This window comes from Solanum verrucosum, unplaced genomic scaffold, assembly GCF_900185275.1.
Source record: "Solanum verrucosum unplaced genomic scaffold, falcon-dt-bn FXZP01000103.1, whole genome shotgun sequence".
NCBI lineage: Eukaryota > Viridiplantae > Streptophyta > Magnoliopsida > Solanales > Solanaceae > Solanum > Solanum verrucosum.
Window position 1 is genome coordinate 346,375 of NW_026020048.1, and position 15,224 is coordinate 361,598.

Consider the following 15,224-nt stretch of genomic DNA (forward strand, 5'->3'; position numbering starts at 1 on the left):
CCAAAAAATTAAATAATGTTAAACGGGACATGGTAGAGATTTGTTGATTAACAAGGGGACACAATAGACATCCCCCGAAAATACAGGGAGTTTTTTATACATTCCCCTTTACGCATCCCCCCCCACCCAGAATGACCAGTCATTATCTGTATGATTATTATACATACAGTATCTTATATGTATACGTTACAAATCATACTGTATCTATAGACTATACATACATATGCATACATCTAATTATAGACAGTCCTACTATTCGTCAGTTTTCCCCCACCCCACCCCCCTACCCCCACCCTATACCCAGCAGTTGCAGCGCTGCTCTAGCAGCTGCTGCAATTTGCAGGTTCATCTATACGTACAACTTTTTCTGTATCTATTTATGTGTTTATTTGTATCTATATATCTCTCTCTATATATATGTGTATGTATATGTTGTGAGCTGTGAAGGACACTTACATAAAGTGTGATTTGATATGTAGAGAAAAAGCAATTCACTTTTTAGAGAGAGAAAGCAAAGAGAGAGAAAGAGAGGTCATCTTCTTTATGCAATGCGGTGAGTGCGCAGTTGAACTAGCAAAAGGTACTATCTGTGTTAATTACTCACTTTATTATTATGTATCTGTATTTATACAGATACATATATTTATGTGTGTGTATATATATATATATGTATAGGAGTTCTGAGAATTTCTCTCTGTTTAATCTTAGGGTTTAAAGATGATCTGTGGACTTATTGATCTGAATACTGTGGATAACGATGATGCCGGAGAGGAAACGGCGGCGCCGGTGTCATTGGATTCACCGGCGTCGTCGTCGGCGGCGTCAGGAAGTTCGGATTTGACGTCGTCAACTACGCCGGCGGTGGCATCGGTGTGTATGGAGCTCTGGCATGCGTGTGCTGGACCGTTGATTTCGCTGCCGAAGAAAGGAAGTGCGGTTGTGTACCTACCTCAAGGTCACTTGGAACATTTATCTGAGTACCCGCCCATAGCTTGTAATCTCCCTCCTCATGTGTTCTGTCGCGTTGTAGATGTGAAGCTACAAGTGAGTGTAATTTTCCTCTGTTTAGTGTCAATTTTGTTGAATATTTGGGATCATTGGTTGAACTATTTGCCTCTGTAGTTTCCTCTTGTTAGTGTTAGTGTTGGTTGTAGAGAATCGTGAATATTTGTTTAGTTACCTGGCATTTGGTTGCCATATGTGTTCAATTACAGGCAGATGCGGCTACTGATGAGGTTTATGCACAAGTCTCACTAGTTCCTGACAATCAGGTATTATGTGCTTCCATTGTTTTCTGATTTTGATGTGCTTTTCTAGCTGCATAAATTTAGTTCCTTTAGGTATAATTTGGTAAGTAGAAGCATTGTGAGGGTGATTTTATTTTAGTCCGATTTAACCATTGCTATTTGATAACCAAAACTGGAGCTTTATTCAAGCAGAAAAAAAGAGAGAAGAGAATCAGGCAAATATGGATTACTATGTGGTTTGGCTAGGAAGGTGCTATTGTCATTAACTTTGATATGTTCCTCTTTTTTAAAGTTTAGGCGGATGCAAGTTCTTGTTGATAAAGTAAGGACTTGTTGAAATGCTTGTATATTATAATTTTAATCATGAACAAAATTTACTGAAGCTGTTGTTTTATTGATTTCTTTTCATTGAGTTCATTGTAGTATTTTTATATCATTAGCAGATTGAGCAGAAATGGAAGGATGGAGACATTGAAGCAGATACTGAAGAGGAGGAAATAGAAGGTGCAGGAAAATCAATAACACCACACATGTTCTGCAAAACTCTTACTGCATCGGATACCAGCACTCATGGTGGTTTCTCTGTCCCTCGTCGGGCGGCAGAAGATTGCTTTGCTCCCTTGGTAACACTTTCTTTAAGCATACTTGAATTGTAAATAGTAGATGAGAGTGTTTAGATGAAGTTGTATGAGTTTATACCATTTTAATGTCTGACTTACAGTAGCACATTGTTGTTACTGCAGGATTACAGACAACAGAGGCCCTCACAGGAGCTGGTAGCCAAAGATCTGCATGGTATAGAGTGGAAATTTCGGCATATCTATCGAGGTATGGTAAATTGCTATGCTTTTATACATATCAATTGAGAAAATGCTTGGGCCGGGTGGATGATGAATGAACTTTTTCACACTGCAGGTCAGCCACGACGGCATCTGCTCACTACAGGATGGAGTGCATTCGTAAACAAGAAGAAGCTTGTTTCTGGTGACGCTGTTCTTTTCTTGAGGTGTGAAAAGCTAAATCTGGAAAGAAGTTCACATTATGTTATTTTATTTCTCATGTTCCCAATATTTCTGTAGGACTGGTGATGGAGAGCTTAGGTTAGGAGTGAGACGAGCTGCCCAAGCAAAAACATGTTCTAGTTATCTGGCTCGCTATAGCAAACCGTTGAATGTTAGTGGCATTGAAGATGCTGTTAACGTCATATCTAGCAGAAATGTCTTCAACATTTGTTACAACCCGAGGTATTCAATGTCTGAAAGAGATCCTAGCTTACGCTATTCCAATACTATTTTATTTCAGAAGTTCTTTTAATTTCTTTATGCATGTGATGGTGTCCTTTTCTAATACTTTCACCCGATTGTATTTAAGTATTTACTGCAATTCAAAGCTTGAAATGTTGAACAACTGACTGGATGTGAGTTGAAGTGCTACATGAGGATTGGATAATGAGGGGAAAATTACTAATTTTTTTTGGGAGGTTTTTCTTAAATCATTATCTTACCTTATACTTTTCCTTTTGTACCTTGAAAATTTCTTGTTTACTAAGCTAGAGTGCAGTCTGAAAACAATTGATCTTAGGGGGGAACGATAGAGTTTTGCTTAAATAGACATGATATTGTTTTATGATGAAAGTGGAGGAATGCTGTCACTTAGACATGGGAGTTTGGGAACCCATCTACTGCATTTGAATGCGCTGGGTTCTGCTCGTTTACAAATTCCATATCATGAATGTTTCTCTAAAATTTAAATCAGTGGCTTTGTCGGACAATGTACAAAGGATTTATGTCAACACAATATTTGAAATGGAGTTCTTTATACTTGTCTTATGAGATTGAGCTATTTATTGGCTTAGTTTGAGGTCCTATGAAGTCTCTGTAGCACCAGTATAATTAGTAGATCGTTTTTATTTCTGAATTAAGTATATTTACTTTGGTCTATTTTGTAAGCGATTGCTTTCTATCCTAGAATCTACTTATCCATCTCAGTCCATTTTCTCTTAGTCCTGTGGATCTTTTTATTTCAGGGGTAGCTCATCGGATTTCATTGTACCTTACCACAAATTCTCTAAGACTCTTGCACATCCCTTTTCAGCTGGAATGAGGTTTAAAATGCGTGTCGAAACAGAAGATGCAGCTGAGCAAAGGTTAGTCTATACTTTAATATTTTTTTGTGCGCTTTAGGCTTGGTTCAAGAAGTGGTTGTTTACACTTTCAGTGATTCAAAACATTGTACATCAATATCTGACGGGTATGTATCAGGTTCACTGGACTTGTTGTGGGATTCAGTGATGTAGATCCAGTTCGATGGCCAGGTTCGAAATGGAGGTGCCTTTTGGTATGCTTCCTGTCCTGCACTCCTTGTATTCGGATGGCATAAAGCTTAGATACTCCACTTAAGTCTTAACATCTGGTTAAGTAATCGTAAATAGAGGAGGAAGTTCTTTTCTCACTCAGGTTAAAATGGTTGTAGGTATGGGGGCTGATATTCTATTTGGCACAGCGTGCCTTGGTTGAGATAAATAGAACCCTTGCTCATGTTTGTTACCTAGTTTCTGCTTTCTCATATATTGATAAAATGGAAACAAGAATAGTCTGCATATGTAGATTTAGTTTTTTAGGTAAGGGATGTTTGCAGTTCGATTAATAATTTGTTTTTCAGATGTTGGAACCAATCCAAACCAATTAAGTTGTTTTTTCATTGCTTAGGTTACTGTCGGATTTTTCGCTCTAAAAAATTATCTTTTTCAGCCTTTTTACTTTATTTCTAAAATACTCCCTCCGTTCACTTTTACTTGTCATTTATTCCTAAAATAGATTTTCAATTTTACTTGTCACTTTTGACATATGAAGAAAAGACTAATAATTTTTTCCCATGTTTTACCCTCAACATTAAATACTTATTTCCAAATCATTTTCTAAGACATCATTTAATAAGAGATAGTTTGGTAAAATATCTATATCATTAATTATTATCTTGATGGGTGTGCCAAGTCAAACTGTGACAAGTAAAAGTGAACGAAGGATGTATAAGATAATATACTTCTAAAGACATTAGGTTGACCATATTCCAACATAACACAATCAAATCAATTAAATTGCTAGAAAAGAAGCTAGTATGTATGTATATATAAAGTTATGTGTGTAGCTTTGCATTGTCAAGAATTTAGTTATTTTTAAGGAATATAATCAAATTTCTTACAATGAATTCATTAAGATTACTTCATTAATACAGCAGGCAGTGTCAATACTATGTAAACAGTATCTGAATGACTCAACAGTAGTCATTTATTATGTTATGAGTTTAGTACATGAATTTCCTCTTTACAGCGAAGAATAAATGAAACGGTTGACACCATCTTGGTATATGATCAATGAATACTTTCATTTCTCCAAATAACTTGTAATAATAAATGAAGAAAAGATCTTTCTATAACTCTAGTATTTGTTATCACATTGTGAATGTCTGGAGACTAGGTCTAGATATGCTAATATAGCTGCAAAAATTGTATAATGTTTTCACTAGTGTTTTGCAACTTTTTTCAACTTAGATATTTCCTTTATAAAGTGTGGGTGGAATGATTACAAATAGATGAGAAACCTTTTTTAAAACTGCCAAGTTTATTTTATACTTGCAAACAGTAAACCACAAGATTTGTTGTTTCAGAGTTTTGCTATTCATTTGGTAATATAATTACAACTACGGAAAATTCATGCAGAAGTATCTCAACATTGAAATTACTTCTGATACTTTTTAGGACTAAGTTTTTGATCACTTCTAGGTAAGTTCACTTTAATTTATTGAGGTCACTTACATGTGTATATTTCTCCCCTTGGAATGTAATGTAATGGTTAGTTCTAGCTTTCTTCATCCTTCTTTAGTTAGCTAATGAAACCTCCTTCTGCTTTTTGACCAAACAAAGTGTTGAATTAGTTGGACATCTTAAATAGTGGTTCCAATGTGCACAGTTGTTTTTCTCATGTCTCTAGAAACTTTTTTTTGGCTCTCTTAATGTGTTACTGAATGGATATTTCAGGTCAGATGGGATGATCTTGATGTGTCTAGACATAATAGGGTTTCACCATGGGAGATTGAGCCATCTGGTTCAGCTCCTGTGTCCAGCAGCTTGGTGATGCCTTCTGCAAAGAGGACCAGGGTTGGCTTTCCTATTTCAAAGGCAGATTTTCCAATTCCTAGAGGTTTCCCTTCATTCCCTCTCTCTCTCTCGAGCGCACACACAGCACAACACGTGCATATAGAGACACACACTCACATCTCATTCCTGCTTGAATTCAGTAGTATGATACTTCTGCAATGGTAATAACTAGTCTGTGCCTTTATTTCTTACAGAAGGAATTGCAGTATCAGACTTTGGGGAATCTTCTAGGTTCCAGAAGGTCTTGCAAGGTCAAGAAATTTTGAGGATGCATGCTCCTTATGGTGGACTTGATGCTCGGAGTCCTCGTCCGGCGGGCATAAGATGCTTTCCTGGTTTTCCTAGTTCTGGGATATCTAGAATGGGAAACAGCATCAGACCCCTGCTTGGTGACACTGACAAGTCCCATGAAAGCATTGGCTTTAGTGAATCTCTTCGATTCAATAAGGTCTTGCAAGGTCAAGAAATTTTTACAAGCCCTCCTTATGGGAGAGCTCAAGCTGGTATCCAAATGCAGGAGAAAGGTAGGACTGGTATTTTTGTCGGTATTCAGGTTCCAAACCATGGAAATAGGTGGCCTGCTCCAAATCAGGATAATAATACTCGTTGCAAGCCAATTAATCCTGTCTCAGCATCATCACCACCTTCTGCACTCACTTTTCAGCATCCAAGCCCTCCAGCTTCAAAGTTCCAGGCTATGTTCAATCATAAACATGGGAAACATGATCTTGGCAACCAGGCTTCTTTAGATATGTCTGAGAACTGTTGTAGGTATCTCGCATCTGGTTCACATACTGAGGACATCAGTAGGAAGGAAGGTACTCAAGGAATCAGCTCTTTTGGTTTCTTAAAGGAGCAAAAGCAAACAGGAATTTCATATCTTTCTCTTGGGACACAGTCGTCATTCAAAGGCAATCAAAACTTAGTTTCCACATGTAAAACCAGTTGCAGGATCTTTGGATTCCCCTTGACCGAGAGTAAAATAAGTGCAACTAGAGCGGAAACTCCCTCTGAAGCCGTGTACTCACTTGGTCTAGAAACTACATTTCTCCCTACTGGTGATGGAAAGTTGCAGCCAGGGCCACCATTGGTGACTAATGTTGTGGGAACAAATTTTACTAAAGTAAATGACCTCTATGCAGCAAGAGATGTGCTTCTTGATATTGCTCTGTAGCAGGTGTTTGTTGTGAGGTTGTGCTAGAATATGTAGACTGAAGGATGTGTGTGCAGCATTATTGATTATTAGATTTTAGTAGGCCCTGTAATCTTCTGGCTGTTGAGTGCGCAAGCATTTGGTTGCCAGTTGAATGCTTATCCAGAGATGAAAATTGAGAGTTTTTAATGAAGAAGATTGATACCGTTGAGGAACGTATGTGCTTGTAAGTACCTGCACTACATATTTCACCGATCTACTTTCATATATTATCAATGCATAATTTCATGACAGTTTCAATAAAGAATTACTTTTTGTCTATTGGGGGGGGAGCATAGAGCATAGCTGTAGATGGTCTGAAGTTTAAATTTTGATTGAATAATTAAAGTTCACTCTATAAGAAGGAATTCTAACTGTGGGTGTTTTCAATGAGATTCTGTTTGGATATTCTCTCAGTTACTGGTTCAATGTACCAAGACCTAGTTTGGTTTTCCCAGGGATGTGGCCTTGTTATTTTCCAGTACTCTTTAGCAGTCACTTGGTTTCAGTTCCTAAATTTTGCTTTCGATAACATGGGTATGAGCATCACTTTTTATGAGTTATTTCACATTGCAGGAAAATTTGGTGTGTGTTCCTGTGACGCTGTTGTACTATGATGTAACAATTGGAAGTTGTGTTGCTGCATCAAAGATGTCTGTATGATAATTGTACTCTGCTTGAAATTCCTAGTGGTTTTTCTTTTAGGATTGAGATGACTTTTGTATTTGTATATTAATTTACCTTTGTCTAGATTTGCTGTGAACTAACTCAAGCTCTTATAAAACGGTAAGTTTGTTGTAGGAGCTCTCATCTCAGGAACACAAAATTGTTAAGGAATTGTCATGTATAGTCCTGCAATAAACAGGCTGAATATAGTTTCCTGTTTGTTATTTGATAATCCTGCATTCCTTGATTTTCATAACTGTATTATTATCAGTCTCTAATTGTGGAAATTACAAATTATTATTGTCATGCCGAAGCAATTTTTTGAAGTTTTTGTTGGGAGATTAGTACATACATCATCTTGCATTTGTGCTTTGATACGTAAAATTCGTGTGGCACAAAAAAATTTACCTCAGACAACCAAATCTCAGTGAGCTCTTCCTTCATGACTGATAATAAATTTAGATATGATATTATGGTAACAGCTAGCTTATCAGCTTTTTCTTTTATGATTTCTCATTTCCATTTTTGTTTTTTGGATATGAATTTTGTTCATATTGTGCTATTCAACATCAATAGGCTAAACATCTCCCTTGAAACCTACCAATCAACATGCATGGTCTACCATGTATTGGATCAGATATCACAGTTCACCAGATTAATTGTTTAAGAACATGTTTTAAATTCAAGATCTGTTTGATACCTTTTTCTAACTCAAGGCTAAAGACATTATAGGTGAAGAACTTTAATTCCTCGTCTCGAAATAAGTGTTACCCTAGCGAATATCACGTCCATTAAAAAAAGGTAACACTTATTTTGGGGGAAGAAATAATATATTAGGCTCCAAAAAGTTGAGGAGTTGGTGTCTGATACTCTTTAATATTCTTTACTATACTTGCTACAGTGGGAGTGAATTTGGTCTTTGTGATGTCCATTTCCATGTCACAGAAAACGAGACCAAGAATACTATAGAACTTCTCAACGACGTCATGGCCTTCGTATATTATTTGGTTTACATCTTTTGACCAAAACCTAACCTTTTTTCAACTCAATGGCTATAATACTGACATCTTCTGTCTTTCATTAAATTCCTAAACAAAGAGATTTTTAGCCTGAGAAAATCAGACAGATCATATATATGGCAGGTTCAAACAACAGTAGTGTCATAACTTTGGAGACAACACCAACATGGGCTATTGCGGTTGTGTGTTTCATTTTAATTACTATTTCCATTCTTATAGAACATGTCCTTCATCTCTTAGCTAAGGTATGTCTCGCTCTCTATCTATCAAAATAATGGAGTAATAGTTTAAAGTTTGGTTTTCTCTTTAGAATAAGCAATAAATAGGACAACTCAGTGCAGTAAGTTTTCGTTATGTATATGGGATCGAGAAGTTAATTAAAAGAGTACCAGAGTACGCTGATCTATCAATCTATATATTATATGTCGTATTACCTTTTATTTTCGCATGAGACTGTTTTCATGTCTTGGAATTGTAACCTACTAATCACACGACAACAGGCACTTACTATTGTTGGTTAGGAACCAACTTCAAATTTTGATTGGTTTTGAATTCATGAACCTTGTAGTACTTCAACAAGAAGAGAAGGAAATCTTTGATTCAAGCTCTAAACAATATCAAATCAGGTACTACTAATTAATACTTACAAAATTTAAATGAATATATTACTATTTGTTTTAGCTAGCTAGCTAGAATATTGGTTGCTTAACTTTTGTATATAAAATTGTTTTTTTTAAAAAATTTGAAGAGTTGATGCTTTTGGGATTTGTCTCTTTATTGCTGACTGTTCTCCAAAAGCCTATTGCCAAAATTTGTATCCCAAAGGATGCTGCTCAGACTTTTCTTCCTTGCCAAAGCTTGACAAGTGATGATGTTGAGGAGGAATCAAAATGTGAACAACAGGTATTTTTTTTTATTGTAAATTTAATTAAAGCTACAAGATGTTTAGTCCAAATGAATTCTCACTGCTAGAAATAGAGACCTTTTTTCCTCGCGAATCAATAGGAAATTTATGTTATGAAACATGATTTTCCTACACTATTCCCACCGAACTAGCTCACTGAAAAAACTCATGTTGGAAAATTAATTCCTATTGAAATACCGGGAAGAGCAAACTGGACATTTTTGCTTTTCTCACCGATTCAATTAAAATATCCGTGGGAATAGCCAGTAAACATTTTTCAAAGGGAAAATAGTGTTTTTTTTAGTAATATTTATGTGTTCAAATTTTATTTTCAGGGAAAGAAATCTTTGATATCAAGAGCAGGTGTCCAGCAGCTTCAGCTTTTAATATTTGCTCTTGCTTTCTTTCATATTCTTTCTTGCATCCTCACCTTCAGTCTTGGAACACTCAAGGTAATTTATTAAACTTGTTTAATTGTGTAGTAAAATCACCTTTATTTTTATTTTTGTGACAGAAATATTTTTTTAAGTGATTTTGTGTGTGAGAGATATCAATATATAATAAAGTGATTTTTCATTACAAAAAATAAAAAAAGTACTCTACTACATATTATCACTAATATGATAATTATGTAGTGAGCAATCAATTCCAAACATCATTAAAGCCAACAAAACAAAGAAGTAGGGAAATTGAAATCGAAGTCTTATATTTGAACATTATTATTTGTGCAACTGATTGTCAGTCTTGTAGACAATTTGGCAACTATTGAAGATATTGTAGCTTGAGTTGGACATTTGCACATATGTTTGTGATCATATGTATGTTATTCTTACTTACTACTGTTTTTTGGTAAATGGTCAGATGAGAAGATGGAAATTTTGGGAGGCAGAAACAACAACCTTAGATTATCAATTTTCACATGGTAAGCTCCTGTCCTAAAATATTAATTATTCTGAATTAAGAGAAGATTAGAAATGTGGCAAGGGCAATTTAGAAAGAAAGAATTAAACATCTTTTTAACGTAAAATATTAATTATTCTGAATTATTCCTTCCGTTCCTATTTACGTGTTTTTCTTATTAAAAATAGACGTTTCTTAATATTTGCCATTTCACAAAATCAATGCATAAATGACACTAATCTTTCTATTTTACCTATTAGCCTTGAAAGTAAGTAATCCATATTCATTGGTCAAATTAGTTAATCAAAGTAAATTAGTTCATGTTTATTTACTGAAAACTTGACTATAAAAGAAAGCTAAATAAGGGTATAATAATGATAAACTTAGCTGGTTACTTAAGAGGCGTGAAACCTAAAATGGTAACAACTAAATAGGAACGGAGGGAGACTTGTTTAGAGGTTAAAACATCAATTATTCATGTCGCGTCTCCATGCTGCAGGGACATTTGTTTCTGGTCTCAATTAAACACATTATTGTATGAGCAATTACTATGTCCCACCATATAGGCTTAATAAGGAAAATGTTTCACGAAAAAAATATGCAAGTTAGGTATACCGTAAACGATATTCTCTTATATGTCCATTTTTAATTGTCATAGTTTCTTTTTTTAGAGTCAAACGATAATAACTTTGACTAATATTTTAAGATGTATTTTTTCATCATATTGATATGCAGAAAAATGAAATTTATAGTACTTTTCGTATAGTTTTTGAATATCTTAATTTTTTGTTTAAAATATCAAATTAATGTAATTTAATTTAACTTTGAAAATTAATCAAATTGACTTTCGAAAAACGCAACATGACAATTAAAAGTGGACAACATCGGAAGTAATACTAAACACATTTTAATCTGTTATAGTATGTTTATTTATAAATTTTTTATTTTTTTCAATAGTAAATATAGACAGTAGACTTATTGATAAAGTAATTTGTAATTGTATTTCAATGATATCATTATCTAAATATGTACATAGAAATTTCAAACTCTGAACTTTCAACATATAATGACAATTTCAAACAAAGACGCGAGTGTTCAACTCAACGCTCTTTCCCCGAAAGAAAAAAACGTGCAGGGTGTTTTTTTTGTTGTTGTCATGTTTGGTTTAGTTCTTTTAAACATGTTTCTTTCCATTTTGATAAAAAAATTAATTTTGATTTTTTATATATGTTTAGGATTTTGGCATATTTGAATATATCTTTAATTTATGATCATAAATTCAAAAATCTTCTTTTCTTTTATAAACTACATATCTAATCAAAATAGAACAAATACACAACATTCCGATTTTCTATATTGACAACAAAAGAATCTTCCCTTTTTTTGGTGTCTAATTAATTAATGTTTTATAGATCCAAGGAGGTTTCAACTAATTCATCAAACATCATTCGGAAAGAGGCATCTCAATTTTTGGAGTGAACACCGCTTTCTGCGTTTCCCAGTAAGTAACTTAATTCTGTCTGCTCTGATATCATGTTAAAGCGTGTCATCATTTTATTTAAAAATTTAAACGGTTAAAGAAAATATTTTTATTACTTAATTATATTCTCAACAGTATGTTACTTTTTTGTGCTAGCTAGGTTTGTTTGTTGAGGCAATTTTATGGATCAGTATATAAAGTAGACTACTTAACTCTCCGGCATGGATTCATAATGGTATTTACAAAACTCATTTTGCTTTTATGTATGATGAATTAATTACAATATTTGATATTAGGGCATATACTTACTTTAATTTTTATTAATTAGGCACATTTTGCTGAAGGAACAGAGTTTGATTTCCACAAGTATATAAGAAGAGCTTTAGATAAAGATTTTAAAGTTGTCGTGGGAATTAGGTAACTTTATTATATATGTGGAAAAATGCATTTTTTATAATTTAATTACGTAGTTTATTACATTTTTCGTTTTGTTTGTTGATGCAGCCCATGGATTTGGACCTTTTCTATGCTCTTCATATTCTTCAATGCAAATGGTAAATATTGTAGTACTATATAATAACTGTGACAAAATTGTCAGCAAAATTTATTAGTATATTATTGATTTTCATTTGTTTATTTTTGTAGTGTTCCATAGCACCTATTGGCTTCCTTTCATTCCTCTAGCGGTAAGGAAATTTGATTGACTATCTGAATTTCACCTTATTGGTGAATATTTGACTTCTTCAGTCTCCACCTCGTAATTTCCTCCCCTACTAATTCCCCTTCCAATCACTACCTACCCCCTATGTAATTAAAAAAATAATTAAAAATTAGTGACTATATATATATATAGGGATAAGACATAAGTACAACTAAATTATGATCGATATCCTAGTGACATGCCTTTTATGCTGATATGGCACCGTAAAGTTGGCTTATCCCAACATGTATTGTCTTTTTCCTATGAAATAAATACAGATGTTAGTGGTGGTTGGAACAAAACTACAAGGCATAATCACAAAAATGTGTTTGGAGAGCAATTATAAGTCAAGTGTTGTTAGAGGAAACTTAGTGGTTAAACCTGATGATCAATTCTTTTGGTTTGGAAAACCCAAACTTCTTCTTCATCTCATGCATTTCATCCTCTTTCAGGTACTACTATTTTATCCTTTTTATTTTCACCTCTTTATTATTCACTTCTATATTTATATTTATTCATTTCAATTTCTTGTTTTTCGGAAAAAAATCTTCAGAACTCATTTCAGTTGGCATTTTTTACATGGACAACGGTAAGTGTTATGATTTTTTATTGAATCCCCTTGATATAATATAAATTGAAGATCGAACTTACAAGTCAGATAAATTTACCAAATATGGAACTTAATTAGCATTTTAAATAAGATTCTTAACTAATTTGTTGTTTTTTAATTGTTATTTGAACAGTACAATTATGGGTTAAATTCTTGCTTCCACCATAAAACAGTAGATATTGTGACAAGGCTTGTTATGGGAGTGCTTGTTCATTTTCTCTGTGGATATGTCACATTGCCTTTATATGCTCTCGTTACTCAGGTTACATATATCAATCCCTACTATTATAAAATATTATTTTTCGATTTGATTTAATTGTATATACTTTCTTTTTTTAATAGATGGGAACCAAAATTAAAAATAGTGTTTTCACTGATGGAATGATTAGTGGGATAAGAAGATGGCAAGAAAAAGCAAAGAGGAAATTGGCTAAAAGAAGCAATTACTTGTTAGCACAAAATTCTTTGGATAATTCATTATCTTTAAATATTTCACCATCTTTTAAAACTTCATTGGATGTTACATCATCAACCGATACTGAAAATGATGAAGAAATTGTAGATGATCAGAGGCAAATTAAGCAGCACACAGAATTTGGATCTTTTGGTGGCTTTCACTCTAGTATATTCTAAGCACAACACTAGAATTTTTATAGTGTAATTTTTTAGAGGCCGAATTTAGGATTTAAAGTATATATGTTTAAAATGAACGTGACTTTATTATTTGTATACACTTTATCGTTCAGTGACACCCATAGATAGTAGAACAACTTTCACATATAGCAAACACAAAAATCATATTTGTATGCTATAGCTATAGTTTGCATAATTGCGTTCCATAGCAAACATAAATATGTATATTTTGCTATACATATACAAAAGAAAACAATTGTATATAATCTGTTTCTATTTCGGTATACATATACAAAAAGATCAATTGTATAATATGTGTTTGCATAAAGTGAGAAAGAGAGAAAGACAAAAGAGAACTGGGCAGGGGAATATTTGTATTGTATAATTATAAGTGTATAGGACGAAGATATATGTATATGCATGTGTATATACAATTTTCTCTCGCTTTATACAAACAGAAACACAATTTATACATTTCTGTTTGTATAAGCGAGAGAGGCGAGGGAGAGACTAGCTAGCGAGATTTGGGAGAGGGGAACGAAAATATATGTATATATACAATTTTCTCTCGCTTTATACAAACACAAACACATTTTATACATTTGTGTTTGTATAAAAGCGAGAGAGGCGAGGGAGAGAATGAGAGTTGCGAGCGAGATTCACCAGGAGAGAGGCGAAATAACAACAGTTTGCTATGGAGTATAATTAAATCAAATTATGTTTATAGCATTTAATTTGAATTAATAGTTTGCTATTATATACAATTTTTCCTAGATAATATGGAGGGAATGTGGATCAAGCCCACTAGGAGAGAATGGATTACAACTAAAATGGACTTTCACTTCCATCTTCCATAAGTGGTCCAAAATTATCATTTAGGGTGTGCTCGCCTGCTCGGTACGGAGGAAAATATTTTTCAGAAAAATAAGTTAGCTTTTTGTTTTGTTTACGATGTTTATATTAAGAGCAACTTTCACATATATCAAACATAAAAATTATATTTGTATGTTATAACTATAGTTTGCATAATTGCGCTCCATAACAAATTTTATGTTTGCTATAGAGATTTTGATTTGTATAATTCGCTAGATACATCCAATTTTATACAAATTATTCGGTTTTGTATAAATTCATTTAGAAATTGTAATTTGTATGATAAGATCTATATTTGTATAATTATAAGTGGATAGGACGAAAATATATGTATTTATATTTGTATATACACTTTTCTCTCACTTTATACAAACACAAACACATTTTATACATTTGTATACCAAATGGGTAATTGTATACCGAACCAGATGGCAAAAAAATGGGATGTTTCTTGCGAATTACAAATAAAATAAACTATGACTATAGCATTTAATTTGAATTAATAGTTTGTTATTTCATATAATTTTCCCTTATATTAATTGATGTATAATTTTAAATTTTGGGAAATGGTTTGGAGGATAAGTAATTAGTGTTGATGGTAAAATATTTTTTTTTAATTGTATTTCCTTCATTTGTTAAAATAATAAATAAAAGTGAAAATTTATTTTAAAATATTGACAAATAAAAGTGAACGGAGGAGTAACATGCACCACTTATTTGCCTTGATTTACATGCAAATCATGCAATACTTAGCCGCCCACATTTATTTTCAATTAATAATCCTTGTCAACTTATTTAAGCGAATATATATATATATATATATTCGAATCTAATCATGTTAGGA

At 33.3% G+C, this 15,224-nt stretch overlaps 2 protein-coding genes across 3 annotated transcripts; both read left to right on the forward strand.

Annotated features, from left to right (window-relative positions):
• Window positions 1-294: 294 nt before the first annotated feature.
• Window positions 295-6,860, forward strand: LOC125822690 (auxin response factor 3). Of its 2 annotated transcripts, none has more exons than XM_049502121.1 (11): window positions 295-580; window positions 709-1,044; window positions 1,215-1,271; window positions 1,688-1,870; window positions 1,991-2,075; window positions 2,163-2,253; window positions 2,327-2,491; window positions 3,274-3,393; window positions 3,509-3,584; window positions 5,284-5,446; window positions 5,598-6,860. In XM_049502121.1, exons 2-11 carry the CDS (start codon window positions 718-720, stop codon window positions 6,575-6,577), a joined length of 2,247 nt encoding a protein of 748 aa, XP_049358078.1. In that variant the 5' UTR covers window positions 295-580; window positions 709-717; the 3' UTR covers window positions 6,578-6,860. The 2 variants fall into 2 exon arrangements, with proteins under 2 accessions (XP_049358078.1, XP_049358079.1); XM_049502122.1 differs by having other exon boundaries at window positions 349-580; window positions 1,691-1,870.
• A 1,528-nt stretch (window positions 6,861-8,388) lies between these two features.
• Window positions 8,389-13,507, forward strand: LOC125822886 (MLO-like protein 12). Its single transcript, XM_049502351.1, has 14 exons — window positions 8,389-8,525; window positions 8,849-8,906; window positions 9,029-9,183; window positions 9,520-9,636; window positions 10,046-10,106; window positions 11,497-11,585; window positions 11,725-11,799; window positions 11,893-11,981; window positions 12,069-12,118; window positions 12,210-12,250; window positions 12,543-12,716; window positions 12,818-12,853; window positions 13,008-13,136; window positions 13,217-13,507. The coding sequence occupies exons 1-14, from the start codon at window positions 8,397-8,399 to the stop codon at window positions 13,505-13,507; spliced, it is 1,494 nt and encodes a 497-aa protein (XP_049358308.1). The 5' UTR covers window positions 8,389-8,396.
• The last annotated feature ends 1,717 nt before the right edge of the window (window positions 13,508-15,224 follow it).

Coding starts and splice junctions, on each gene's coding strand:
- LOC125822690 (XM_049502121.1), top strand. CDS start 718: ATGATCTGTGGACTTATTGATCTGAATACTGTGGATAACGATGATGCC. Junction 1,272..1,687: donor CACTAGTTCCTGACAATCAG/GTATTATGTGCT, acceptor TTATATCATTAG/CAGATTGAGCAGAAATGGAA. Junction 2,076..2,162: donor ATTTCGGCATATCTATCGAG/GTATGGTAAATT, acceptor TTCACACTGCAG/GTCAGCCACGACGGCATCTG.
- LOC125822886 (XM_049502351.1), top strand. CDS start 8,397: ATGGCAGGTTCAAACAACAGTAGTGTCATAACTTTGGAGACAACACCA. Junction 11,586..11,724: donor ACCGCTTTCTGCGTTTCCCA/GTAAGTAACTTA, acceptor TGTGCTAGCTAG/GTTTGTTTGTTGAGGCAATT. Junction 11,800..11,892: donor TCCGGCATGGATTCATAATG/GTATTTACAAAA, acceptor TTTATTAATTAG/GCACATTTTGCTGAAGGAAC.